Genomic DNA, 26,779 nt, shown 5'->3' with positions numbered 1-26,779 from the left:
AACTGGAGGTGGCTGGCTAGGAATGTGATCTTGGGGTCCTAGTGGAGAGCTTGGTGAAGATGCTGTGAAAGGCACTAGGGATCATTAGGAAAGGAACTGAAAATACATATTCCGTTATCATAATGTAATCATATAAATCTATGGTGCAACCACATTTGGAGGACTGTGTCCCATTCTGGTTACCTCACTTCAAAAATGATATCGTAGTGTTGGAAAACGTTCAGAAAAGGGCTATGAAAATGATCCAAGGGGTGGAAGTAAGGAAAGCTTGCAGCATCTGGGGACTCTTAGTTTAGAGAAAAGGCGAGTAAGATGATGACACAGTAAAACACTGCAAAATCATATGTAGAAACTGGATAGAGAAGTTTTCTCCCTCTCTCATAATACTAAAACCTACAGGTATGTGGTTAAGCTGAATGCTGAAGCTTCAAGACAGAGAACAGAAGCAGTTCCTCGTTGAACAGAACGTTGGACTAGATGGGCCATTGGCTGGAGAGAATCCTTGTCACTTCCAGGAAGAATGGAGGTATGTCAAAATATGTAATGTGTTGTTCACAGGGTATGCCTTCACAGGGCTATACTCAGAAAAGTCCTATTCAGTTCAGAGGAACTTACTCTATACAGTTGAAGTGCTGCACTTGCTTGGGAGTAAATTCCATGGCACCCAAGGGGGCTTACTTGTGTGTAGGCATGTATCGGATTGCACTGTAAAACCACAATCTCCCATACCTGTGAGCATGTCACACCGAAGTCAAGGGGATGTGCTGGTGGGAGGTGACAGGAGTTGGCGCTAAAACCAATGGAGAGCCCAGCTTGACAGAGACTGCTCCAGGCGCATTTTTAGAGCAAACAAAAACAAGAAAGCTGATTTCGTTCCATGAGTAAAATGGGCATGTCTGTGGTTGCTCACTGTGTCTTATACTTCACCATCCTGGGAACGGGGATGTGGGAATAATAAATACGGTATTTCCAGGAAAACTTCAAGGCTAGCAAAGCAAAGGCTGTCCTCATCTTTTAACAAGGGTGGAACGTTTTAGGAACATTTTGTTTTTAAATCAGCTTTTACTTGGTTTTGCTTCTTTGAATTTTACCTTGACGCTTAAAGTGACTAACAAATGCAGTAATAATTATTTTTTTGTTGGTTTTTTCGGTGTCCATTGTTTTCTTCTTAACGTTGGCAGTACTGTATATATGTTTACGGTATTCTGCAAATAAAGAAATAAATACTTTTAAAATAAAACGACGGCCAACACTTTTTTGGGGGGGGTAGAGGCTTTGGGGGACTCCCGTTCCCTTCATCTTCAGATGCACGAAGGCGGGGGGGGGGGGTCCCTGGCTGCCCCGGGGAGGTCCTGGCGGCGTCGCGGCGCCCTCCCTCCCTCCGCGCCTCCCTCCCTCCGCGTATAAATCCCTCGCTCGCCGGACTCGGCCGCGCTGCCGCCGCCGCCGCCGCTGCTCCTCCTCCTCTCCGGCCGCGAGATGCTGCGCAGGCGGCGCGTCTTCTCGGTGGCGCCTCTGGGGCGCGGAGGTGGGTTTCTGCGCGGCCCCCCAGCTTGGCTTGCGGATTCCCGGGCGACCCGTCCCGCGGCCCCTTCGGGTCTCCGGAGTTACGTTCAAGAAAGCCTCTAGTCTCGCTTTCGAGGGCTGTTTTGCACGACGCTGCTCGTGAAGCAGTCTTAGGAACCCTTACTCCAAAGTAAGCCTCACCGAGCTCCGTGGGGTTTACCGCTGGTTAGTGTGCGTAGGATTCCAGCGCAAGTGGACGTGCAAATGGCTGTTGAATTGCATGCTGACCTCAGTGTATTTCTTCTGAGACTTATTGAGCATAAAGGTGGACACGCACAGGTTGTATTTGCGCTTTTCTCTGATGAACGTGCCAGGGCTTTTAAGAGTAATGTTGCCTGTCCTGCAGTTTTGATAAACAGAAAAGCAGTACGTCTGTTTAAATTTTAAATTGCTTGCATATATTTCCTGCCAAAATTCGTTTTGCTTTTATATTGCAGGATGCATCGATGCCCAAAACAGAAAGGCATATTAAGGTATTGGGGGTGGCACTTAAATTGGGTGCGTTCTTCTTTCTGTGTCACATTTGTGATAGTCACAAGTTTGCATAACTGCAAGACAGGCTCAAAGATGTATTTTATGCCCTTGGTAAAGAAAGTTGTGTGTGCACACAAATGTAGGAGACCTTGAAAGAAGTTGGCCTGGGCATCTGGTCCCTTGACTTTCTTTTATTTAGGATGTGATTATCTTGTTTTTAAACACAATGGCCTTGCAAAATGTGTGTGTTATTTTCTGGGAGGAAAAGTTAGGACAACATACAAGCTGGGGACCAGACTGAGAAGACGAGCTTCATTCCAGTGCCTGAATGCTTCCCTCCAGGCCATGGGAAAAACTTTCTGTTGTTTGTTTAGCTTTTGTGGTTTAATTGGTAGAGTTTCTGTAGGACTCTGGCCTGGGGAGATTTGGGTTCAAATTTCCACTCAGCCCTAAAGCTAAGGGGGACTGGGTCAAAGTTTCTGTTTTTTCAGCCTAACCTCTTTTGCATGTTTATTAGAATAAAACAGGATAACCTCAAAGAACATCACCCTAAGTTGCTTCGAGGACAGATGGGGTATGAATGTGATTAATATAATTTTAAATAAATAAAAATTGGTATTGGAGTAATTGGTATTGGAGTACTGTATTAGAGATTGGAGTGATGCAATGGAGATCCCTTTTCTTCACTGCTTCCGTGTAGGCTCCTAGACTTGAATATGCCCACACTGTAAAGCTTAAGAGAAGTTGAGGTCCAATGCCCATGCATACAAGAGGTTGCATAGATGCGCTGGATGATTTAGACTCCAATCCTGTGTTCACTTTCTTCAGAGTAATCACCATTGAATATAGTAGAACTTCTGAGTGTACATAAGGTTGCTCATTTATTTGTTTACTGAGAAGTAAGTCTGAATGTGTACTAAATGTGGCAGATTTACTTTCTTGTCCAGTTTGCAGAACTACATTTCAGACCTGGTTTCTCTGTGCTCAACCATGAGCAGAGCTGAACCATTAGCTTTGCTCACTTTGCCATAAATGACAGATTCATATTCAGAAATTCAGCTGGTTGAGCAACAGTGAGATTTGTGGAGCATTTGAACTGTTGCTCTGTGAAAAGGACTTGGGTGTTTGCAGGTATGTGTCCCAGTTTATTATGGAAGTATGGAATATTGTGTCTTGCACAACATTTGGAAACTTGACTTTGATATAAGTTTCTAGTCCTCACGGCTGTAGAGAAAAGCTTGTGGTCAGCCATTGGCAAAAGCTCAGATCAGAGACTTTCGTGATCCATGGCCATTGTTGTGAACGATAGTCTCAAGGTGATGTACAATAAAAACAACAAAACACAAAGACAGAAGATATACGTAGTCAGAACTAAACAAAACAAAAGCTGTACAGAATAGATTGATGGTGAAGATTCATTCATTCTGCTGGGATGGGAAAGCTCATTAGAACAAAATGTCTTCAGTTGAAAAGGCAGATAGTGTGGGCCTTCTATTTCTTTATCTGCTCCCATTATTGGCTACCTAACTTAAGCGTCCCAGTTCTTTGCAGTCTGCAGATAAGAATTATACATTCCAAGGAATGGAAAAATAGTACATTAGACCTAGCAATGTTTCTGTGAGACAGAACCCATCTGCTGTAAAGCTGGACTAGGCCCTGGGCCTGCTATCTATGCATATTCTCATCATGAACAATTACCGGTATTTCCACCAAGTAGTTTAAGGTGGAATACATGGCTCTTCAATTTCATTCTCACTACAACACAGTGAGGTATGGTGAGTAGCCTTTTGCCAGCCAGTGCCTTCACGTCTGAGGTGGCATTTGATCCTGGGTTTCCTCAGTCCCAGTCTAACCACTATGCCACACTGACTCGTGTGAACTGGCCCATAATTTTGTCCCAACAGGGATGGAGAACTTGTGACTCTTCAGATGTAAAAAAGGTAAAGGGACCCCTGACCATTAGGTCCAGTCGTGACTGACTCTGGGGTTACGGCACTCATCTCGCTCTATAGGCTGAGGGAGCCGGCGTTTGTCTGCAGACAGCTTCCGGGTCATGTGGCCAGCATGACTAAGCCGCTTCTGGCGAACCAGAGCAGTGCACGGAAACGTCGTTTACCTTCCCACCAGAGCAGTACCTATTTGTTTACTTGCACTTTGACGTGCTTTCGAACTGCTAGGTTGGCGGGAGCAGGGACAGAGCAACGGATTCTTCAGATGTAGCTGGGCTACAACTCCCATCGCCATCCTATATTGAATCAGATCAGACAATCATAAAGTTGGAAGGGTCCACGAGGGTCATCTAGCTCAACCCCTTGTAATGCTGGAATTTTTTGCCTGGTGTGCAGCTCAAACCGACAACCCTGACTCTTATGCTCTATTGGCTGAGCTATCTGTGGTGATGGGAGTGGGAGTCCACCAACTATCCTTGTTAATGCAAGGTTCTGCTTCCCAAGCACATTTTTAGAAACGTCTCATTTCCCTGTAGCAAATTTCAAAACTCGGTGCACTTTTTCAAATTTCAAAACTCAGCAACCCCATTTCCCAAATATTGGAAGTAAGGCAGCAGTCCCATGACTGGCTTTAAGCACAGCTAGACGGGGTTGGGAAGCAGTAAGAAACACAGGATATTGTTGAGTTTGCACTGCTTTCCAAACAGCTCACTGGATGCAGAACAAGTGGGAGCCCAAATCTTTTTAAGTTTAATGTAATTTCCTCCTGGATCAGTGTAGTTTGGTTTCATTACTCACAAGTTGCCAATACTGTTATTCAGAAAGCAGGTACTGGTATTACTAAATAGGTACAGTTGGAAGGAGAGAAGGTGAAGGTTTGGATCCATTCCACCTGGAGAGACTTCAGACCATGTAGATCAAACGGCTCATCTCTCATTTCTTCCAGTACCTGTTCCTCCTCCTGCTTCTCCCCCCTCCCCTCCCCACCCCACCCTTCTACCTTAAGCATTTGGCTGGCTCAAGAGAGTGGAGGTCTCTGTAGCAGGACCAGTGGGGCTGACAGCTCTTGACGGAGCTGTGCTGGTTTCGCTGGTTGAAATGATTGCTTTAGATTGCAAGGTGATGGCAGATCCTCCGCAAACAGCTCTGCTGTTTCCCTGCAGGGCCCTCTTGGGGCTGCGCATTCTTCCACACTTCAGTGGAACTGCAAAGTCCAGCCAGGCTGATGAAAGACGGAGATATGCTTGTGTTTATGTTCTCAGGATGCCAGAAAAAGAGAGGGAGAAATAATGATGGATCTTCGTTATTGGGCTCTGCTTGTCTGGGGGGAGGGAGAGTGAGTTGGATAGGAGGAGCAGCCATTACATAGGATCCTACCACTGCCTCCACGATGCAATGTTGTTTATTTGTTTGCTTATATAGTGGGGGTGGGGCACCAGGTGCCGGGCAGAGTACCAGAGGGCAGACCTGGGTCCCGACAGAAGAGGCAGTGGAGGAGGAAGGGTTTAAATCCGGGTTTCCCAAAGGTGTGAGTTCATTGACTCCCCTGATGAGCTAGTACAGCTGTCCTTGACTCCAACCCAAATTGTTAGCAGTGTAAGTATGACTATATAATCAACATTTATTCCTCAGTCTCCCTTACTGGAATTCATAGCAATTTAAAAATATGGAATGCTGCTGGACTGTGGAATCATATTGTTAAATACAGAGGTTCCTCGCTGGCAAGGGATGTGCGTTCTGTACATGCCCAGTGCCCTTTATTTCTGCAGCTTGAAGTTCCTAATTATTTTTGTGTTTCTTGCAGTATACCTCATAAACTTATTTTCCACCCACCCCCTGCAAAATCCCACTGACCCCATGGGGTCAATTTAGGAAACTGTGGTTTAAACAAATAATATGATTGTTTCAGTTAGTGAAGGAATTTGGCTCTTTGGCAAGTCTGGGATGAACACAAATGGGCCCCTTGTTTCTCTTCTGTGTCCCCCACCTTCTGCCAGTACTTGGGAATGGTGTGGGTTGAGCCCTGGCCATTCGTTCTGCCTGTGGTCTTGCATCTGATGGGTCTGGGCAGTCCAGAGGAAGGTTGCTGCATGCAGAATTAGCTCTTGGTGCACATGGATGGGGAAGGAATACTTAACTGGCATTGTTGCAGAATGACTTCGTTTTCTCAGAAAATCAGATTGTTCCTTTTTTGCATTCAAGTGCCTCAGAGTGACTTACACAGTAAAATAAAACAACAAAGTCAGATGAAAGCAGCAACGCACAAAAACTGAAATGCTCATCTGACAATATTTTAAAGGAGCAAGTCCTATTCTGTACTCTACCTGGGCCATTCCCCACTTAAAAGATGGGCATAACAAGGAACTACCTTTCCAATTAAAAACCCTAAGCCTGGGTAGAAAGAGGATGTTTTTGCCTGGCACCTAAAAACAGACAGTGATGGCGTCTGTGCTCACCTGTGCTGGTGGTGTAGATGCACGAGTGCTTGCTATAGAGATGTCACCTGAGACTGAGGTCTTAACTTAAGCATTTTAACGTCCATGCCAGCTTCTAGGCAAAAGGGGAAATTGCTCCTGAGCACTGCCAAAATCCAATCCCTCCTCCATTAACACACAAGTCATGGACCTGGCCAAAAAAACTTCCAACGTATTTATTCTGGAATCAGTTGCAACCTTCAGAATTCTATGCCACATTGTCTTTTGGAGGATAGGGCTCTGTGGTCCCCATTATTATTATTTTTTACTTCTGCCATGTACAGTTAGCGCTGTAATTCTAATAATTCCAAAGCTTGGCTCAAACATCCTGTCCTCTAAAAACTCCTCTCCCGTGGACGCAGTGGACAAAAGCAACACATTCTTTGAATAGGTTCTGGCTCATTATCTTACTCAATTGATTTCTATTTACAGAATGTGAGTTGGATGCAGAAATCTAAATTGCTGTGCCAGACTGCCAAAGTGCCTCCACCCCATCCAAAAAAGGGCTCCTTTTCCTCCCTTACCGCATCTGATTCACCCTGCATGTTTGAGGCCACTTTGTTCCAGTCGAGAGAGGCTTCTAGAGTCAAGGGAGTGATCCTGTGTTTCTAGACACTGGGCCCCTGATTCCAGATTCTTTGTTGGGAACTAGTCTAACCGGGGCGGAGAGGGTGAAGCGGCTGCTGAGTGATACTGATGACTCTGGGACTTCTAAGGAGGCTCTCTATACCCCGGCCACTGGTAGGAGGATTAGGAGGAGAGAAGTGGATGGGCTAGTGGTCAATTGCAAAGGGGGCTCTGAGATCTAATATGCACATTTTATTTGAGAATTACCTTTTATTCGGTGTAATAAGAAATTTTGGTGGATTTGACGTTGGTTTTACTGCATATGTAGCAACTGCTGTGTTTTTTGATTGTTTTGTTTTTGTTTTCCTTTCCTTTTCCTTCTTTGGATGTTGCCGTGGTTTTTGGCTAGTGCAATAAAAATTCAATAAATTAAATGTAGGATTCCTTGTTGGGAATGCCTAGCTTGTTGTGTGGCTCATTTAGATAAGAATGGCACAGTACTAGTACTAACAGTGCGGTAGAAGTCATAATGACTTTGACTCAAGTGTCCCCCCACTGGTCTGGAATGCAAGGAGAGGGAATGGGGAGGCCTCATGGAGAACTGAAAGCAGACAGACCATCTGCAGTAGGCTCCCACTTTTTCAGCAACACAACAAAAAGACTGTCTTTTCTCTTCTGAATTAGGCATCTGAAATTAAAGTTTTGATTGGCAGAGGGAATCAGGAGTTATTTACTTTATTTTTCTCCCATCCTAAAGGAGCCCACAGCAGCAGACAGCAAAATGATAAAAACAATGCAATATAAAATGAATTCTGGGAACTTCTGAAAGCAAACCAAATATCCCCACAACTCATATTCATATATTACATTCCATAAGCAGGGACTGCTACCAAGAAAGTAACATGGCTGTGTTATGGGTCAGTGCCAGCAGAGCAGCACCCAGCAGCAGAATCACAACAGGATCTCTCCTTTCAGTTGTAAGGCCTGTCCCTTAGATCCTTGGGTCCTGGGCTGTTTACAACTTTGTATGCTAGCACTAGCACCTTGGATGGGGCCCAGTAGTTCACTGGCATCCAGTGCCACACTTCCAGGACTGTTAACACATGGTCCCTCTGAATTGCCCCACCCTCCAACCTGGCGGCTGCATTCTGCACTAACTTCAGCTTCAAGGCCATCTTCAAGGCTAGCCCTATGTGGAATGCATTGCAGCAGTCCAGACAGGAAGTCACTAGGATGGTTTACCAAGGCCAAGCTATCCTGGTCCAGGAACTGCTGTGGATCATACCCTTTTTGAGTATGTTTTCTTGGCTAGAATGTGTTATTGAACTCTGATGGTGCCTCTTTCTTGTCTGGATGGTGGATAGAGAAGGGTATGTATAGAAACGAGCCTCTTGTGCTATGGGAAGTTGACTTTCTTTATCCTGTCTGCTTTTGCCTCTGGTCCAGGCTCTCTGCCATCACTGTGTGGCCCGCAGAAGGTTGCCTGGTCCTTGGGCTAAAAAAAGATTCTCCACCACGTTTTTTCACAGTTGTTATCCCTCGGTTTTTCCTTTTTGTGCTGCATATATTTCATTCTATGCTATAAATGTTAAAAATGGAAATTTGGGGAAATTAAAAAAAAAAAGCAATCCTGACTTATAAAACCTAAACTTTATTTGACATGCAGGTGTATCTTAGCAGTTACCACATTTCTGTTCGCTGTATTTATGAAATATAAATTCTTTGGTATTTATTTAATCCAAGTGTTAAGAGATACCTCCAGAGTTATCTTTGTGCTAGTCAGTAAAGGGAGTCAAAAACAGTAAGAGCTGTTCGACAGTGGAATTTGCTGCCAAGGAGTGTGGTGGAGTCTCCTTCTTTGGAGGTCTTTAAGCAGAGGCTTGACAACCATATGTCAGGAGTGCTCTGATGGTGTTTCCTGCTTGGCAGGGGGTTGGACTCAGTGGCCCTTGTGGTCTCTTCCAACTCTATGATTCTATGATTATAGGATTCTAAAAATAAAAACCATCAATGTTGTTGTAAACACAAAGGCTTAGGAATTACCTTTTTGGGCTTAAATTGCATGCATGGATGGAGGAAACTAATGTTTCTGAAGCTGCAGCTCAGAAGCAAACATTCCAATGATGCAATTAACATAACTTGTTTAACTGCAATGCAATCGCCTTCCTGAAGTTAAGCAGGTCTGGGTCTGGTCAGTGCCTAGAAGGGAGGCTAGGAGTAGGGCGGCTGAGGATTTTATTTTGGTCAGGGAGAGCACCGTCTCCAGGAAAGGAGGAATAGAAATTAAACTAATCAGTTAGTTCTGAAACAGAAAGGATTGTATTCAGTGGGGTTCCTACTCAGAGTAAATCCATTGACATTAATGGACATGTATAACATAGGTTCATTAATTTCAACTCTTGAATAGAATTAGCATTGGATAAACCCAAAATACCCTACCAAGTGGTTTACACAGAAGAGAGAATTCTTGCAGGTGCCTGGTACCACTGAAATGCCAACTTTACCTGTTTGCCAGATTGCAACCTAAAGATCCTGTAATGCCTCCAAGAATTCCAGGAGACAGATTGCATTTCCTTCTTTGCTGGCCTTTTTGCCCGCCCTCCTCTCCCAACCTTCCTGTGGGATAAAAATTGGGAGTCCTGCCGGCCACAGTAGAGTAGCTGTATTGGGGGTGGAGATGGTGCTGGGGGAGGGACGAGGCACCTGTCACTTAGGTGCTCTGCATCTCCCAGGGCTCACTGCAGCATCAACCGGGCTAAAGGAGGCATGGAAGGCCTTAGCATGTTTACAGGACTATTTGTTTTTGAAACTTTTAACCTGCCCTAACTCCAGAGGAGTCCAGGGTGACAAACACTTCTTTAACAAAAAATAGAGTTAAGAAAAAACATACTTAAAACATTTTAAAACAGTTAAAAAACCCAAGAACAGATGCAACCAAATCATATGTCTGGTTAGGCTTGCCAAAACAGAACAGTTTTCAGCGGATGTCTAAAAGGTTTCAGTGATGGTACCTGCCTGATGCAATGCAGGTGATCCCGCACTAAAGGAACAACTTACAAGCGCAGAACAGATGTTTTGTGGCTCTTATAGAAGTGCCAGTTCTGCAGGTAATGAAGTGATTGAGTTGGTACATCTGGGGTAAGGCCTTGATCCAATAATAGCACCTTGAACTCAGTCTGGTAGCAAACGGGCAGATCTTGGAGTGCAGGCACAAAGATACTCTCTCCTGTTTAGCTAATATGCTGCAGCATTTTACACTAACTGCAGTTTCTGGACCAAGCGCAGTGCCTGTTAAGTTGTTCCAATCCAGGAACAGGCACAGTTGTCTTAGCAGCAGAAGTCTGCTAAAGGCACTCCTCGCCGTGATGAGGATTAATTGAATCCGTAGTAACTCAGAGCAGTTCACTTGGGGCTCCAGTGACACAGCTGGACCCAGGAGCCACCCCAAAGCTGTGTATCTGCTGCTTCAGAGGGTGTTCGTCACCCCCATCCACTCAGGCAATGGACCAGTTTATTGGGAAAGAGAACCACTTGCCAGAATTCAAGCAAAATTTATTTCCCCGTATCCATCCCACCTCGGCATCCAGAAACTGGTCTCTCCAATTTAGATATTGAGAAGCAGAGCTGAGTGTCACCAGCATATTGTAAAAAGGAATAGTCTGTGAACTGGGACATCTCCGGTTCAGATGTCTCCATTTACTAAGAGCTTGTTGGATAACCTTAGGTGAGCTGAGTTCTCTAGGCCTCCTTGGTACAATAATTATAGATAATATTGGTCTACCTTAGAGGGCTGTTTGAAAAGATTACTGAAACAATGTCTGTGAGGTGGCTGTAAACACGCTCTGAAAGTGTTGTCTAACTGCTTAGTATTTGTTTTATATAACCTCCTTTGCACACAGTGTGATGTTTTTTTCTCCCTCTGGGCTCTCCTCACTCTCATGGGAAATTAGGCAGAGGCCATAGATCAGGGGTCAGCAAGGTGCTGGTCTGCCTGGGCCGGTCAAGTCCCGCAGAGATCTCTCCGTGGGCTGGATTGCGTGCGTGTGATGACTCTGAGTGGGCAACTCGGTTTGGGGGCGGCTCATGAGCTAGTTAAACTGCCCTCATGGGCCGCAGGTTGCCGACCCCTGCTATAGATTGTCCACCCCTTCTACAGGCTAACAGCAAGAACCCTGCCATCAAATTAAGCAGAATGTGTGAAAGTTGCTGGGGCCACAAAGTTTGCACAAGACCTCTCTTGTAGCCCCAGTTACATAATTTTTTGAACAGACCGATTGAGAGACTGAAGACAGGTGGGCAAGTCTTGGCAGTAGGGTGGCACACACCATTCATGGTCCATGTGCAATAATACTTGTGCCAAAGCTATTCCCCCAAGATTTATTTCCTTAGCACCGTCTTCAGCTCCTCCTTCTCTGCCACGCCTTGTCTGAAGCAAAGGCCAGCATGATTCAGGTGCATGAGGAATATTCTTGGAATGCATATGTTGCAAGCACACACATTTCCTCGTCCAAAGGAGCTTTGGGGGGAGGAGAGTGGCCAGGGCGGAGTTATCTGTTGGGAAGGCACTATATTTACCTGGATCCAGGTGTTGGGCTTTTCATGATCTGTGGAGCAGGCTTGGCCTCTGTCTCAACAATGTCTGCTTCCCTTCTAAATCTCAGCTAGTGCCTGGAGCCCCAGAGAGAACTGCGTGGTGTTGACCTCAGTCAGCATGTTTCAGAGTCTACAGGAACCTCAGCTCCAGTGCCCCCTTGACATGGAGCTGGATGGCAAGAAAAACAGCCGGGTGGATCGATTGGGTGAGGCTGGCTCCCTAACAGAACCCATTCCCCACCAGCTAGGCTTCTTGCCTATCAGCGGGAGGTTCCTCAAATCTGAATCGGAGGATTCTGGTGTTGAAATGACCAGCAACGATCACTCTCCCTCCAGCCCGGAGGGCTCAGAGAAAAGCTTCTCTTTGGACTGTCTTGATGGCTTCCAGCCTTCGATGGAAGACTCTCCACCACTTTCTGCAGCTCCCTGCCAAGGCTTCCCCAAAGGTGAAGAGCAGGAGGACCTGGGTCCCATCCAGGATCGTGCCTACTGCCGGAATCTCTCTGCCAGCAAGAAGTTGGCCCAGGTGGTCCAGCGGTCTCAGAAGCACCAGCTGCCTCGCCGATCGCCCGGGCGGCTGGGTCAGAGGCCCCGTAGCCCAGTGGACTTGGAGAGCCTGAATTCCTATCGTTTGCACCAGGCAGCAAGCGTCGACGAGAAAGTGGATGCTGCTGCAGGGGAATTGATTCCTATGTTGTCTGGCAACAGCACCCCAGAGGAATGGAGCCCACAAGGACAGGTAAGTGGGGAGAAACTCTGCTGTTTTAAGCCAAGCCAAGCACAGGTCCTCTTTCCCAGGATCCTTTGCAGCAGGTTTTCCAGTTTTAAGCATGGTTTGGCCAAAAGCTGCTCTTTTCTAGGTTCCTTTGCAGTGGGTTTTTATTTCTGCCAAGCTGGTCTCCTGTTTGGAGAAGGAATAGCCGTGTGCTGGGAAACAGGTCGATAGATGGCTGGAAAGGCGGCTTTGATGACTGGCTGGCAGAGTTTTAGTGACCCAGGATTGTGTGATAGCTTGCATCCTCTCCTGCTGTATCCCAGTCTCTCCTCCCACTAGCTAGGTGGGGCAGTTTCGTATGGGAAATGCTCTCCATTCCACCTGATGATGATACCTTGCCTAATTGCCTCTTGCTGGAATGTGGCAAGGTCCTTGCCCTCTAATGACATAACATAACGCGCACACGCTGCTCTTTCCTGACCCGGTTTTTAGGAGGAAGGTGCTGGGACACTTGAGAACTTACTTGGCCTTCCAGTCTTGATTCACCTGAGTTTGAGCTAGATGCATACATACATAAAAGTTACTGAATTAGTCCATAGACCATATCAAAAGAGAACAAAGTAAAATACATCTAAACTGCATGTCAGAGTATGCAAACAGTGGTTTGTGTATCTGTGTGGTTGTTGTTGTTCCCTAATATCAGAATAAAGCTGGCATTCCAGAAACCAATCCTCTAGCATGGCTGCCTCACATAAGCCAACTTGGACTCTTGCACCCATAAAGCTCTTCCCTAGTTCAACTATTGAATCCATCTGTTCAAAAACAGTCAGGCACAAGCTTTTTTGTACAGTGTTACCTCGGGTTACATAGGCTTCAGGTTACAGACTCCACTAACCCAGAAATAGTACCTCGGGTTAAGAACTTTGCTTCAGGATGAGGACAGAAATCGCACAGCAGCGGCATGGCGGCAGCAGGAGGCCCCATTAGCTAAAGTGGTGCTTCAGGTTAAGAACAGACCTCCAGAACGAATTAACCGGAGTTCTTAACCCCAGGTACCACTGTATTGTGGGAAATGACAGCTATTTTTCATATTTGACACTGGGGTTTTGGTCTTGCTAAGCAATGTTGAATAGTTTGGATGAAAAGACAGGCCACGCCAGTTTGTGCTCCTACATCTGATGCCCTTTGCTTAGAGATGTTTCCAGTTACATTCCCAAGTGAGTTCAGTGTCTGCACTGAAATCCATCCTGGTGTAATAAATGTGAAATTTTGATACCACAAACTGTTCAGAGCCAGCACCATCTGTTTCCTTAAGGCAGATCTTGGAAATCCTATATTTCTTTCCCCTTCCCCGCTCATAATGGCTAACTCAACTTAGGTGAAAGGTCCAGGACTGACAAAAATAAGTATTTCTTCATACAGTGCATAGTTAAACTATGGAACTTGGATGCAACTTGGATGGATTCAAAAGAGGATGAGACCCATTAATGGAGGATATGGATATCAGTGACTCATGAGAGTGATCTTCTGCTTCTGCTATTGAAGGCAGTATTCCCCTGAATATCAGATGCTGGGAATCACAAGCGGGGGGGGGGGGGGGCTGTTAGCCCAGGTCCTGCTTGCAGGCTTCCCATGGGCATCTGCTCAGCCACTGGGAGATGAGCCTTTGGCACGATGCTGCAGGGCTGTTTCAGGAGCTGCTTGCCTCCTCCTCCACTTTAGACTGCTTCTCTCTGGGGCTGTTTGCTGTCTGCTGTGTACGGGATGTGCAAGTGAGCTCATATCCCTGATGGCCCATGCTGGCTCCTTTCTTAGGTGCACGAGACTTTGCTGACCATGCCTGGACAGGGCTTACGGTACTTGGAGCACATTTGCCAGATGCTGGAGAAGATCGCCCACCTGCAGCAGGCCAACCTTCGACTTCAGCATCAGCAGCAGATTATGGAGTGCCGGGTGCGGGTCCAGGAATCTGAGAACGTGAGAGAAAGGGCTGAGGGCTGTTTATTAGAGGGTTATTGAAACAAGTTCATGGTGATTTTGAGTAAATTTGTTGCAGGAAGGAGATGGCAGTTCGGACATTGGGGGCAGGAAGTGGTGGTGGGCAGAGATGAGCTCCTTTCTTTCTTTTAATATAATTTTTATTACTTTTTGCACATATTTTCCAACATAACAACTTACAAACAACATAGCAAACCTTTGGCTATTATCGCCTGAGACTTCCTTCAACCCCTTCTAATAGTTTTCTAAATTCCGTTCTCATTCTGAATTGTATCACTATACTTATTGCTATAATTCAAATCTTACATCCATATCTCAGTCATCTTCACAATAATTTATAAAATCCTCCCTACAAAACTTCTGTAACCCTACTAGTGATGTTAAATAATTACAGTTGTCTTTCAAATATAACATAAATTTCTTCCAGTACTTCAGAAAATCTGGTCCTGCTGCTTTTGAATTTTCCCTGTTAATCTCGCCAGCTCGGCATAGTCCATTAATTTCGTTTGCCAAAAAGATGAGCTGCTTTCATGTGTTGGACTTGACTCATCAGTGGGCCAGCAGCAGTATGTGGGGCAGACATTTTTTAGTGCTTTATTTTTCTGTGGAAAATTTTAGTTTCATACATTCATTAGCAAGAATGAACAGGAGCCAATTGCAAATACAGTATTAGGCAAGTTTGGTAGTGGACTTTTTTTTTTTTTTTGAAAACCAAATACAAGCAAATAAAAATTAGATCTATTTCTATTATCTCACAACATTTTCTGATGCTTGACTGAAAATTTTGTAATGCAAATTACCCTATGCATATTGAAAACCAACATCACTAATCAGTAGTATTCACAAACACACTCTGTGAACTGAAAGGGCTCATTTTATTTAATTACTTCCTTTCAAATCACACATAAGAAGCAGAGAGCAACATTCCCCCCTCCAATGACCCTGGGAGGTAGGCTGAGAGAGGCAGCTCAGGGGCACTTGGCAAGCTTTGTGCCTGTAGGGGGTTTGTTCTCACAGGTCATAGCTATGCACTCTAACCAGACTGGCTCTTTTGCAATTGGATCCATAGTCCTGGGATCACTAATCTCCACATTCTTTAATCTTAGCCCCATTTCAACTGTTGAACCTGAAATATGTCCCCCAGACGTGTTTCTAGAATGGTTTTTCTTCAACTCTGGTGCCATTTTGTCTGACAGGAAGGCTTTTCTGAAGATGTGCCCCATGGCCCTGGGCTGGTGACACTTGAAATGCAGGCTGAGGATCCAGCAACAATGGAGAAGGTGGCAGAAGAGGAGCATCTCAAGTCGGCTGACTCCTGGCACCCCCACCACTTCCGGGCCCGCTCTGCCTCGGACACACGGGCGCTACGGAGCCCAGCTCGTAGCCTGGGTGAGCTCTTGACTCTTGGTTTGAAGGCAAGCCATTGGCCCTGATCCCGAGTACTAGAGTATCTTAGCCAGAGCATGCAAACGTTTCCAGTACTAAGGCAACATACTCATCCACTGTGATCACATGACATATAGGATTCTTATCTTTAGACCCTTTTCCCTTTTAGAAATGTTAACAAAACATTCTGGATCCAGGTTCAGTTGTTTTCTGAGAATATTGTTGATAGCTTTTTAAATAAGTTATGAAAAGGTCAGGGCTTTAACATAAGACTACCAACATTGGTAGTCACTTTTTTCTCTTGTGGATATATGTTAAGTACTTCTTATTAAAGGTAAAGGGACCCCTGACCGTTAGGTCCAGTCGTGAACGACTCTGGGGTTGCGGCGCTCATCTCGCTTTACTGGCCGAGGGAGCTGACGTATAGCTACTTCTGGCGAACCAGAGCAGCACATGGAAACACCATTTACCTTCCCGCCAGAGCGGTACCTATTTATCTACTTGCACTTTGATGTGCTTTCGAACTGCTAGGTTGGCAGAAGCTGGGACTGAGCAACGGGAGCTCACCCCGTCACGGGGATACGAACCGCCGACCTTCTGATCAGCAAGACCGAGGCTCTGTGGTTTAGACCACAGCGCCACCCGCATCCCTTATTAATTCTTATTAATCTGAGGTAATTTACAGCTGGAGTTTAACACTGAACTATCATTTTGAAACTAGGTTGTTTGAAACTATTTGTTTGAAAAAGATTGAAAGTTGTGGTGGAGCAGAAACTTCTCAGAAAATTCCAAGAAATTTTCTGTTGCTACCTTTTTGTGTGTGTGAAGTTGTTTCTGTTCCTAAAAATGCATTGCTTCATAAAATTTGTCAACGTAGCAAAGGGATATAATACCAGTTGAGCTGGGTAGCTTCAAAGTTGCAATTAACTTATTCAGATCAGTAGAATAAGTATAAACAGATTTCCAGGTCCTTCAGGTTTTTTTTATTGGAAATTTTAAAACACATAAGAAAAGTGATCTGTCACACTGTACGACGTTTAGAACTGTCATTGAGAACAAAAATGAGTGGAGCTCTTTAGGTGTTACATTCAGAACAGGCTCTTAGGAGATGTCTATCTGAGAAAATATAATGAATTTAGACATGGAGGCAAATTGGCAACAAGCTGAAAAGCCAGAAGGAAACAAGATTCCACCTTCTGATTAAACACGTTCTCAAATGAGACTGAGCCTTGATTCAGGCAGTCCTTTTAGTACACTGGGTTCATGAAGTGCTCTCTTCACTGTTAAATTATGTTCCAGTGTGATGTAGTGGTTAGAGCAGGGGTAGTCAACCTTTTTATACCTACTGCCCACTAATGCATCTTTCTTGATGGTAAAATTTCCTTACTGCCCACCGGTGCTCGATGGATGGAGGATTCAGCTTGGGCCGTAGAACCCACTACCGTCCACCTAGAATCCTGAAGTGCCCACTAGTGGGCGGTAGGGACCAGGTTGACAACCCCTGGGTTAGAGGGTTGGACCACTGGATGTACCTCACTGGATGACCATAAGCTGCTCCTAGTCTCTCGGCCTAACCTCCCTCACAGGGCCGCTGTGAGGCTAAAATGAGAAGGAAGAGAGCCATATCTGCTACCTTGAGCTCCTTGGAGGAAAGGTGGGGATATAAATGTAATAAATAAATTAAAAACAGGATGCTGGACTAGATGGGCCTTTGGTCAGATGGTCAGATCCAGCAGGGCTATTCTTATGTTCTTATGATTTGATTGTGTTGGGCTAACATACACTTCTGTTGCCATAGGGAACAAGGATGGTTGCCCTCAGAAGTCAACAGCCCATTCTGCCAGTTCTCCCAGTTTGCTGGATCAGCTAGATGGAGGCTCACACACCTTGCCACCAGGCATGAAGCTCAAGGTAGGTCTGCCATGTTCCATTGGGGGGGGGAATAAAAAAACTTGCCATGTGTAGGATTTGAATTAAATCTGGAGAGGTGTGACTGATGGCACAAAGAGGCAGTGTGGTATAGTGTCTAGACTCTAGAGCGTGGGTAGCCAAGGTGGTGCCCTCCAGATGTTGGTGGACTCTCTGACTCCATCAGCCCCAGCCCCAGGGTCAGGGTCAGGGGTAGGATGGGTGATGTAGTCCAGCAACATCTGGAAGGCATTGTGTTGGCTGTCTCTGGGTTAGAGTGCTGAATTTCCACTGGGGAGACCTCAGTTTGAATCCTCACTCAGCCATGAAATTCACTGGGCGATCTTGAGCCACTTACATGTATGTGTGATTGGCTTAATCTGCCTCACAGAATTGAGACCTAAATTTAAAAATTGCAGCGGGGGGGGGGGGGAGAGAGGGAGAGAGAGGACCGTGTCTGCCACCTTGAGCTCCTCCAAGGCAAGATAGAAATGTCAGAAATAATATAAGCAAGGCTACATCATTTTACTTAAAAAACTTCGTTGTACAGTACTTTTGAGTACTATGGTAGAATTTTTTTTTGTAAGAATAAATTACAATCATATTCTATGGTAACTTGATCTATGAGAAGGTGGGGAACACTATTCCATAGTTCCATTCTTAAAAAAAAATCAGGAAGAGTTTATCATGAGGGTTTCCACCACCTTCCTTTGAAAAATGGATGACTAGCAGAAATGGAACACATGCCATTCCCCCCCCCCCGAACTGTGGAAAGCAGTTGCTGTTCTTGCCCTTCCATGCATCTTTCAGAGGAAGAGGAGCCCCCATAAGCCTTACACACCAGCCAGTTCAAGGTGGTCTTCTGGAGAAGTCTTCTTGACCGCCCCACCTCACATTCATTTAGTTTATGTGTGAACGAAGGCTAGTGGTGCCAGTAATTTGGAATGACATTCCTTTCAAAATTAGGTGTCTGATTTCAGCTACACATCTGATATTTCATTGCCTTCTAAAAAAAGCCATTTTTTAGAAAATCAGTTTGATTCAGTGTTGGTCATTTGTTTTTGTTTATTAAATGTTATAATTATTTTGATGATTTTTTTGTACACTGCCATAGTATATTGTTTTTATAAGTTGGAAGTTTAAAATAAATTGGAGCTAAATTTTGCTGGGAAGCAGGGGGAAGGTGGTTGGAAGGGCAACAATCCCCCTCATTGTAAACATGGAAAGATCTACCCTGAGTTTGGTCAAGTTAAGTACATCAGGGTGACATAAAAGATGTTAATGCAAGTCAGTTTGCCCTTAAGTGACACCAGCCCATGTTCTCTGAGGTCTGCCCTCACCATGCGGTCAGAAGACACTTTTTGACAAACTCCAAAAGGTGTTAAAGGCCCAGATGTGGGCTCATGGCCTCTGAGGACCAGTTGCTAAGCAACAGCATTGGGAGGGTCCTGGGCTTCCCAAGAGGCATCTGATCGGCCGTTGTGGGAAACAGGACTAGATGGAACTTTGGTCTGATCCTGCAGTCAGACTCTTCTTACGTTTTTACATAAATAGGGTTTAGGACCTGATGATTATTCACTCCCACCTTTCCTCTTAAAGGAGCCCAAGACAACAAACTACAAGAACCTCCAAAAACTTGTCCTCAAAGCTTATAAACTTTCAAGGTTTCCATGAACAGTATCTTTCAGAAATCAAATTCCTGAATTGTTTCAGATAGGGATGTTTTAAATTCCCCCATAATGTTAACAATGAGGGAAGGTGCAATGTACTGAAGTTCTCACCCTGGGGCAGCAGGGGGATACTGTAGATAGTTTTCACTCAGGTCCACATATGCAAATAAGGGATTGAAAGTGACGTTCAGTGATTGGATAGTTACAGAAAGTGGTTACTGTTGCGTTCTAGTGGAGCTCTATATAAACAGGCTAGCTGAACCGTTCAGTTCAGTTCTGGCCTGTGAATAAACAAGAGCTGATTGAAGAATCGCTGTGTCATCTGATATGTTCACCCACAACTTAACAGAAGGCACACTTGAGGGAGAGAGTGAGAGAGGAGGTGTTCCACCACCAAAAAGGCACTGTCGCATGGCTCAGCACCAACTGGGTAGCACTCAGGTCACCCACAGGTGATCTATAATCCTCTTGGCAGCAGACACAGGACTAACAGTAAAATGGCAAAGAAGGGATCAAAGATTCCTGGCTGTTGGTTTCATTTCTGCGATGTTGGGATTATGGCTGGTATAAATGTCATGTACCCTGGGATAGACCCAGTCTCTCCACATTGTGTCCTCTTTCTCTCAGGACCACTCTCACTGGGGCAAAGTCAAAGGGCTGATCAGCAGGATTACGAGGAAATCTGTGCGGGCCAATGAACCCATCTCATCTGGTGAGCCTGCCCCCAGCAGCAGTCAGTGTAGGTAAGATGACGACGATGATGATTAAAAAAATTGTATGCCACTCATCTGACTGGGTTGCTGTGGCTGTTTATGGCGTGATAGCTGCTATAAACTGCCATGACCTCCCTGCCAATTTGGATACAATAAAGGAACTGGAGGCCCCTCGACTGTCCTCGGGTCCAGTATTGGACCACTTTGACCGGATATCCCCAGCCGATGTGGACAGACTCCTCCAAGCTGTAAAGCCCACCAAGTGTCCTCTCGACCTGTGCCCGTCTTGGCTGATTAGAGCGTGTCCAGACGAGGTGCGGGCCCTCCTGGGGGATATCATCAATTTATCCCTTGGCACGGGGACATTCCCAGGGGAACTGAAGGAGGCAGTGGTGCGCCCGCTCTTAAAGAAAACATCATTAGATCCTTTAGATCTATCCAATTACCGCCCGGTTTCGAATCTTCCGTTCCTGGGTAAGGTGATTGAGAGAGCGGTTGCTGAACAGCTTGGTGGGTTTCTGGATGAAACATCGACTCTGGATCCATTCCAGTCCGGCTTCCGCGCTGGTCATGGGACCGAGACGGCTCTGGTCGCCCTAACAGATGATCTTTGTAGACAGCTGGATCGAGGCGGGTTGGGGCTGCTGATTCTTCTAGATCTGTCAGCAGCTTTCGACATGGTCGATCACAAACTTCTGGACCACCGCCTTGCCGACGTGGGGATCCAGGGCACAGTCCTTCAATGGCTGCGCTCGTTTCTCTCTGGTCAGGGACAGAGGGTGGCGCTTGGGGGGGAATTGTCATCGCGCCACTCCTTGGTGTGAGGAGTGCCTCAGGGTGCGATACTCTCCCCGATGCTTTTCAACATCTTTATGCGCCCCCTCGCCCAGCTTGTTCGGAGTTTTGGGCTGGGTTGCCATCAGTATGCCGATGACACCCAACTCTATCTGTTGATGGATGGCCATTCTGACTCGGCCCCAGACACACTGACCAGATGTTTGGAAGCTGTGGGAGCCGGTTGAAGCTAAATCCTTCGAAGACAGAGGTCCTGTGGCTGGGACGGGGCGATATGGGATTGGGGGGGCAACTCCCATCTCTTGCGGGGGCGCAATTAGTGCCAGCACCGTCCGTTAAGAGTTTGGGTGTAATCTTCGACACCTCCCTTTCCATGGAGGCGCAGATTGCAGCTATAACAAAGGCGGCATTTTTCCATCTCCGCCAAGCTAAGCAGTTGGCTCCTTACCTCTCTCGCCCTGACCTAGCCACTGTGATCCACGCGACGGTCACCTCCAGACTGGATTATTGTAACTCGCTCTACATGGGCTGCCCTTGAGACTGACCCAGAAATTCCAGCGGGTGCAGAATGCTGCAGCGAGACTCCTTACGAGGTCTTCACTGCGAGATCACATTCACCCGGTGCTATACCAGCTGCACTGGCTCCCGGTGGAGTACAGGATCAGGTTTAAGGTGCTGGTTTTAACCTTTAAAGCCCTATACGGCCTAGGACCCTCGTACCTACGGGACCGCCTCTCCTGGTATGCCCCACAGAGAAACTTACGGTCTGCAAATAAAAACATTTTGAAGGTCCCAGGCCACAGAGAAGTTAGGCTGGCCTCAACTAGATCCAGGGCTTTTTCGGCTGTGGCTGCGATCTGGTGGAACACTCTGTCACAAGAGACCAGGGCCCTGCGGGACTTGACATCTTTCCGCAGGGCCTGCAAGACAGAGCTGTTCCACCAGGCCTTTGGCCAAGGCACAGCCTGACTCCCTCCCTCGGCAATCTTCGCGGAGCTCTGGCCCAATGGTTGCCAGTGGCTTGAATTAATTAATTTTATAATGAATGATTTTAGAGTGTTGTACTTTTATACTGTTTTATTGTTGTTAGCCGCCCTGAGCCCGGCTTCGGCTGGGGAGGGCGGGATATAAATAAATTTTATTATTATTATTATTATTATTATTATTATTATTATTATTACTATTCGCCCAGCACGCTTCTGACCAGGCTTTTAACAGAGTTGAAATACAGTCTGCAGTGAAGCATGAGGAAATTGGCCCCTAGTCTTGATTGATGACCAACACAGAATTGTTCTAGGCAGATTACTTTATTGCCTGTCATCAAGCTTAATGGTTGCTGTTTACAGAGATTGCTGTGGATTCCCACAGCGACAGATTGGCTTGCATCCTCTCAGCAGATCAAAACCAAAAGTCTCTCTTAGTCACACTCACGTAACGTACTGCACATGTCCATGACTTCACTGTCTTATCTTTGAACCTGTGTAAACAATCCAGCTTCACAGCCAGAGTTTCATCTTAAATGCAGAAACTCATGAAGACATTGTTCTGAAAACGAATGACCAAGTACCCCCAACAGTTGCCCAGCCACTCTGGGCTCCCAAGAAAAAATAGTAAAAACACAACACTTTGCTACTTTTGGGGTGTGCCACTGGGGACTCCCCAGTCAGACTTGGTGTGGTGGTATTGGGCATGAGCCTAGTCTTCCAGCTCTTATATATTACATTGAGAAAATGTGTTTGTTAAAAGTGGAGCTCATATTTCCAGCTGCCTCATGCGCAGGGAAAGAAACTTTTACTAACGCCAGGTAATTTGGATATTGTAGCAACCTGTGTTGCAAGCAACCTATTGAGTGGGTGCCTCCTATCAGATCTCCCTCATCCCTTTTTATTTTCCTTACAGAACATATACCATATTGGACAAAGAAGAATCCCAACCAAGGTGGCGTTTCCTGCCCACTCTGGGTGCAAAAAAGCACAGATCGAAACACCTTTCCATGCGGTGAGCCACAGGTTCTCTTGGAGGCATGACAGGTCTGGGGCCCCCAAGTCAGTGCTGTCATGCACATGGACTGTTCTTCCCTTCCCTGTGAGCTTATTGGGAGCCGAAATGCTCCACCCATTTTGACGGTGAGCTTCAAATCCCCCTCCAGTGGAAGAGAGAAGAGACTTTCAGATAAAGAATGGAGACACAAAAGCTCCACCTAGCAAAATGATTCTCTTCTATGAAACCTTTCCAACCAAGTGGAAACATAACTGCTCACTGCAAGCCACAGTCTGCAAATTCGAAGCCAGCCTTGTGAGCAAATGCTTCCTCCTCTTGCAATTTACCCCTTCTGTCCTGTTTTATTGTTTTCACATTACATATGCACCAGTGCAGTAACGTAAACTATGCATCAACGTGGGCTTTGTAAACCATGGTTAGGAGGGGACCTGGTATAAATTAACCATGATTTGTATCAGCACATATATTGTATTGTGTTGGGTCTCTATTTACAAACCACAGTCTACAGAGAGCCAGTTTTACATTGGCACATAGCCTCATTTTCTTTAGCCTGCCCTTCTTTTTATTTTTATACACTGTCTTCGGGACAGATCTCTCTGAGGCTGGCCCTCTGGAGAACACAGGTTTTAGGTCTGTCTCATACACACCACCAAACATCACCATATTCCGTGTTAGAAAGATCCTTTCCCATCATTGCCAACTCTCCTAAGATTTTAGGCTGCTGTCTCATTGATTAGGAGCATGGGCATAAAATCTCATGTGCGTGGTTACTAGGTGAGGACAATGGCTCTGAGGAGAAGAGAGGACCTCACTCCTCCCAGTCTTCACTAGGAAATCCCTGCATGGCAGAATGTGAAATAACTCATTGACCCTGCCTTTAATTATGATTTTCCTTATGAAACAAATGATTGACACTCCACATCTTTTTGTATGTGCTCACATACAGCTATATAACTTCACATTTGGAGTGAGCCCTGTATATATTTATATGGCCTAATGGTCACGCATGTATGTGTATATAGATGGAAATTGATATATTCACAAGTTATATAAAAGTGAGGAAAATAAAACTATTTGCAGACTTTTTTACATTCTGCCTTTGAAATTATGTTGGAAGAAAGTTATCTGAAAATTCAACAGAATGCTGTGAATTGTGCCACGTCAGCCTGGGGTGAAAGGAACTCCATGGGGTGCGTATGGAAGAATTCCCTACATGCATCGCATGTTGTGAGAACATACGGAGAGCCTTGCTAGATGAGACTTGGGGTCCATCTAGCTCACCACACTGTGTTCCACAGAGCCAAACAGATACTTCCATGAATCCCACCAAGCAGGGCTTGAAGATTCCTGCCTGGAAAACCTGGCCTGGAGAGTTGCTGCCAGTCAGTGCAGATGATACTGAGCTAGATGGACCAATGGCCTGACCTTGTGCAGTGGAACCTTGTGTTACATCCCGCCCTCCTTACGAATGCTTCGGGTAACGAGCTCCGCTAACCCGGAAGTAGATGCCCCTTGTTGCGAACTTTGGCCTGGGATGTGAGTGGAAGTCGTGCACCGGTGGCGCAGCGGCAGCAGGAGGCCTCATTAGCAAAAGGTTAAGAACTGTTTCAGGTTACAAATGGACCTCAGGAACGGATTACGTTTGTAACCGGAGGTACTACTGTATACGGCAAATTCCTAAGTCCACCTTATTATTTATTTAATTTATTAGTTGCTGAATGCCTTGAACAGGAGTCAATGAGGAGACTTTTAATTTTGAAGTTCTTCGTGATTTGTTGGCAGCAAACAAGCCCCCCCCCCCCCCAAATTTGGGGTTTCGCTAGAGAAGGATCTTTGCACGTAACTCTTTTCTTCTCTTCCTTTTCCCTCCCCCACTGCTTTCCCTTTGATGTAACGATCAACAACATGTTGGATTTGCCCTCCTGTGCACAGCTTGGAGAGGAAGAACAGAGAGTTAGATTTGGCCTGATAGATCAAAGACTTTTTCCCAAACAAAAGAAGAGCACTGGACATCTGGTGCTTGTTGCACAGACTCTGTCCGTGGCCCTCTGATGCGTTGTTAAAAGCAAGGAACAGCAAGGAAGTCTTGAGTTACATCAACATATAGAGTTGGTGTTTGATCAAGATAATAAAGGGCCGTAACTGTCAAGAAAGGTCCGCATAGTTAAAGCTATGGTTTTCCTAGTAGTGATGTATGGAAGTGAGAGCTGGACCATAAAGAAGGCTGATCGCTGAAGAATTGATGCTTTTGAATTCTGGTGCTGGAGGAGACTCTTGAGAGTCCCATGGACTGCAAGAAGATCAAACCTATCCATTCTGAAGGAAATCAGCCCTGAGTGCTCACTGGAAGGGCAGATCCTGAAGCTTAGGCTCAAATACTTTGGCCACCTCATGAGAAAAGGAGACTCCCTGGAAAAGACCCTGATGTTGGGAAAGATGGAGGGCAAAAGGAGAAGGGGACGACAGAGGACAAGATGTTTGGACAGTGTTCTCGAAGCTACCACCATGAGTCTGACCAAACTGCGGGAGGCAGTGGAAGACAGGAGTGCCTGGCGTGCTCTGGTCCATGGGGTCACGAAGAGTCGGACATGACTAAATGATTAAACAGCAACTGTCAAGAGTTCAGCCTACACTCAAGTAGGACTCTGGCAGAGACACATGCCTGACTGGCATGTTCCCTCCCTCCTGGGGTGCTGAACCAAGTGGAGTCATAACATGCACCATCATGTGAAAGACAACAATCCTATGACTGCAATCAAGGAGCAGGAATTCTTAACAGTAACCTCCCTGTAGCAATTATGTAAAATTGGTTGGGAACATAGGAAGCTGCCTTACTTAGCCAGGCCATTGATCCATCCATCTCTCTACTGACTGGTGACGATTATCCAGGGTGTCAGGCAGGGTTCTCTCCCTGCTCTGCCTGAGGATTAAACCTGGGGTGTGCTGTGTGAAGAATTCCTTTATTTTGTCTGTCCTGAATTCTCCAACATTCGGCTTCATTGGATGTCACTGGAGTTCTAGTGTTATGAGAGCAGGAGAAAAACTTTACCCACTTCTCCCATTCTGTGCATAATTTTATATACTTCTGCAATATCCTCTCACTTGCCTTTTCTCTAAACTAAGAAGTTCCAAATACTGCAACATGGGGGAGTTAGGTGCTGCATCCCTTTTATCACTTTGGTTGCACTTTTCTGACTCCCAGTTGGCAAACAAATGATTCCTGACACCCAAAGTATACTGTTGAAACGGGGAAAGGTGTGCTGGGGGTAATCAGGAGTGGATTTGTGTGTGGAAGGACTGTGAGCTAAGTTCGTATGTTTCTCCGTACAAATGCCTGGGTTCAGAATGGTTTAATTCTTAATTATGCACATAATCGTTGGTGGATCTTGGGGTATAGTAAATACAAGTTCCTGCAAAACTGTAGTCTGCCTGCCCCTGGTGCAATCCTACACATGTCTATCCAGAAGTAAATCCTATTGAGTTTGATGGGACTTATTCCCAGGTAAGTTATGATAGGAATGTGGCCCAAGACCCTGAGCTACAAATTAGAAAGCAACCAGTCTGAATCTTGTCTGTGGCATGAACTTACTAGGTGGCCTTGGGGAAGCCACGCTCTCGCAGCCTCAGCCCCTCCGTCTGCAATATGCGAATAATAATACTGACTCAGCTTGCAGTGTGGATACACGTGAAGCCTTATTTATAATTTGACAATGCTTCCGCTTGACTGTACATAGTGCTGTTGCCAGGCTATTTTGTGCCCTAGCCTAGACTACTTTCACACACCTGTTGCCAGTTTCAGTTTTCAAAAATAGATGTAGAAATGATTAAAGTGAAACATGATCAGGAATCTATAAGGCAGACCGGAAGCGGGTCTCGGGGCAGCGCTGGCCCCGCGGACTCTGCCAAGGCCGCGACGAGGGGAGTCGGGAACACCCTGGGGCCGCTGTGGGGAAGGGCCTCCCCCCATGCA

The 26,779-nt window shown here is 45.8% G+C and overlaps 2 protein-coding genes and 1 long non-coding RNA gene across 8 annotated transcripts in view; 2 read left to right on the top strand and 1 right to left on the bottom strand.

Moving 5' to 3' along the window:
• LOC308464205 (uncharacterized protein) overlaps window positions 1-26,779 on the bottom strand; it is a gene marked incomplete at its 3' end in the record, with an annotated part of 365,536 nt that overhangs the window by 241,108 nt on the left and 97,649 nt on the right. The window lies entirely within an intron of this gene.
• Window positions 425-23,898, top strand: LOC308464470 (uncharacterized protein C8orf58). Of its 6 annotated transcripts, none has more exons than XM_080983812.1 (7): window positions 425-526; window positions 11,692-12,362; window positions 14,154-14,315; window positions 15,533-15,725; window positions 17,521-17,633; window positions 19,928-20,043; window positions 22,708-23,898. In XM_080983812.1, the coding sequence occupies exons 1-7, from the start codon at window positions 478-480 to the stop codon at window positions 22,808-22,810; spliced, it is 1,407 nt and encodes a 468-aa protein (XP_080839938.1). In that variant the 5' UTR covers window positions 425-477; the 3' UTR covers window positions 22,811-23,898. The 6 variants fall into 6 exon arrangements, with proteins under 6 accessions (XP_080839938.1, XP_080839941.1, XP_080839937.1 ...); XM_080983815.1 differs by lacking the exon at window positions 425-526 and adding an exon at window positions 1,447-1,528 and having other exon boundaries at window positions 19,928-20,039; XM_080983811.1 differs by lacking the exon at window positions 425-526 and adding an exon at window positions 1,447-1,528.
• Window positions 24,722-26,215, top strand: LOC308463927. The gene is made up of 2 exons (XR_013979832.1): window positions 24,722-24,923; window positions 25,390-26,215. It is a non-coding gene; the product is annotated as an uncharacterized lncRNA (long non-coding RNA).

Source organism: Podarcis pityusensis (assembly GCF_964106645.2).
Source record: "Podarcis pityusensis genome assembly, chromosome: 15".
Taxonomy (NCBI): Eukaryota; Metazoa; Chordata; class Lepidosauria; order Squamata; family Lacertidae; genus Podarcis; species Podarcis pityusensis.
This window is presented reverse-complemented; position numbering and strand designations above follow the sequence as displayed.

Bases quoted from the DNA above. Each gene is read 5' to 3' on its own strand.
- LOC308464470 (XM_080983812.1), top strand. From the start codon at position 478: ATGGGCCATTGGCTGGAGAGAATCCTTGTCACTTCCAGGAAGAATGGA. The intron at 14,316-15,532 runs GTGAGAGAAAGG...TTTGTCTGACAG, and splicing joins GGGTCCAGGAATCTGAGAAC to GAAGGCTTTTCTGAAGATGT. The intron at 17,634-19,927 runs GTAGGTCTGCCA...TCTTTCTCTCAG, and splicing joins CACCAGGCATGAAGCTCAAG to GACCACTCTCACTGGGGCAA.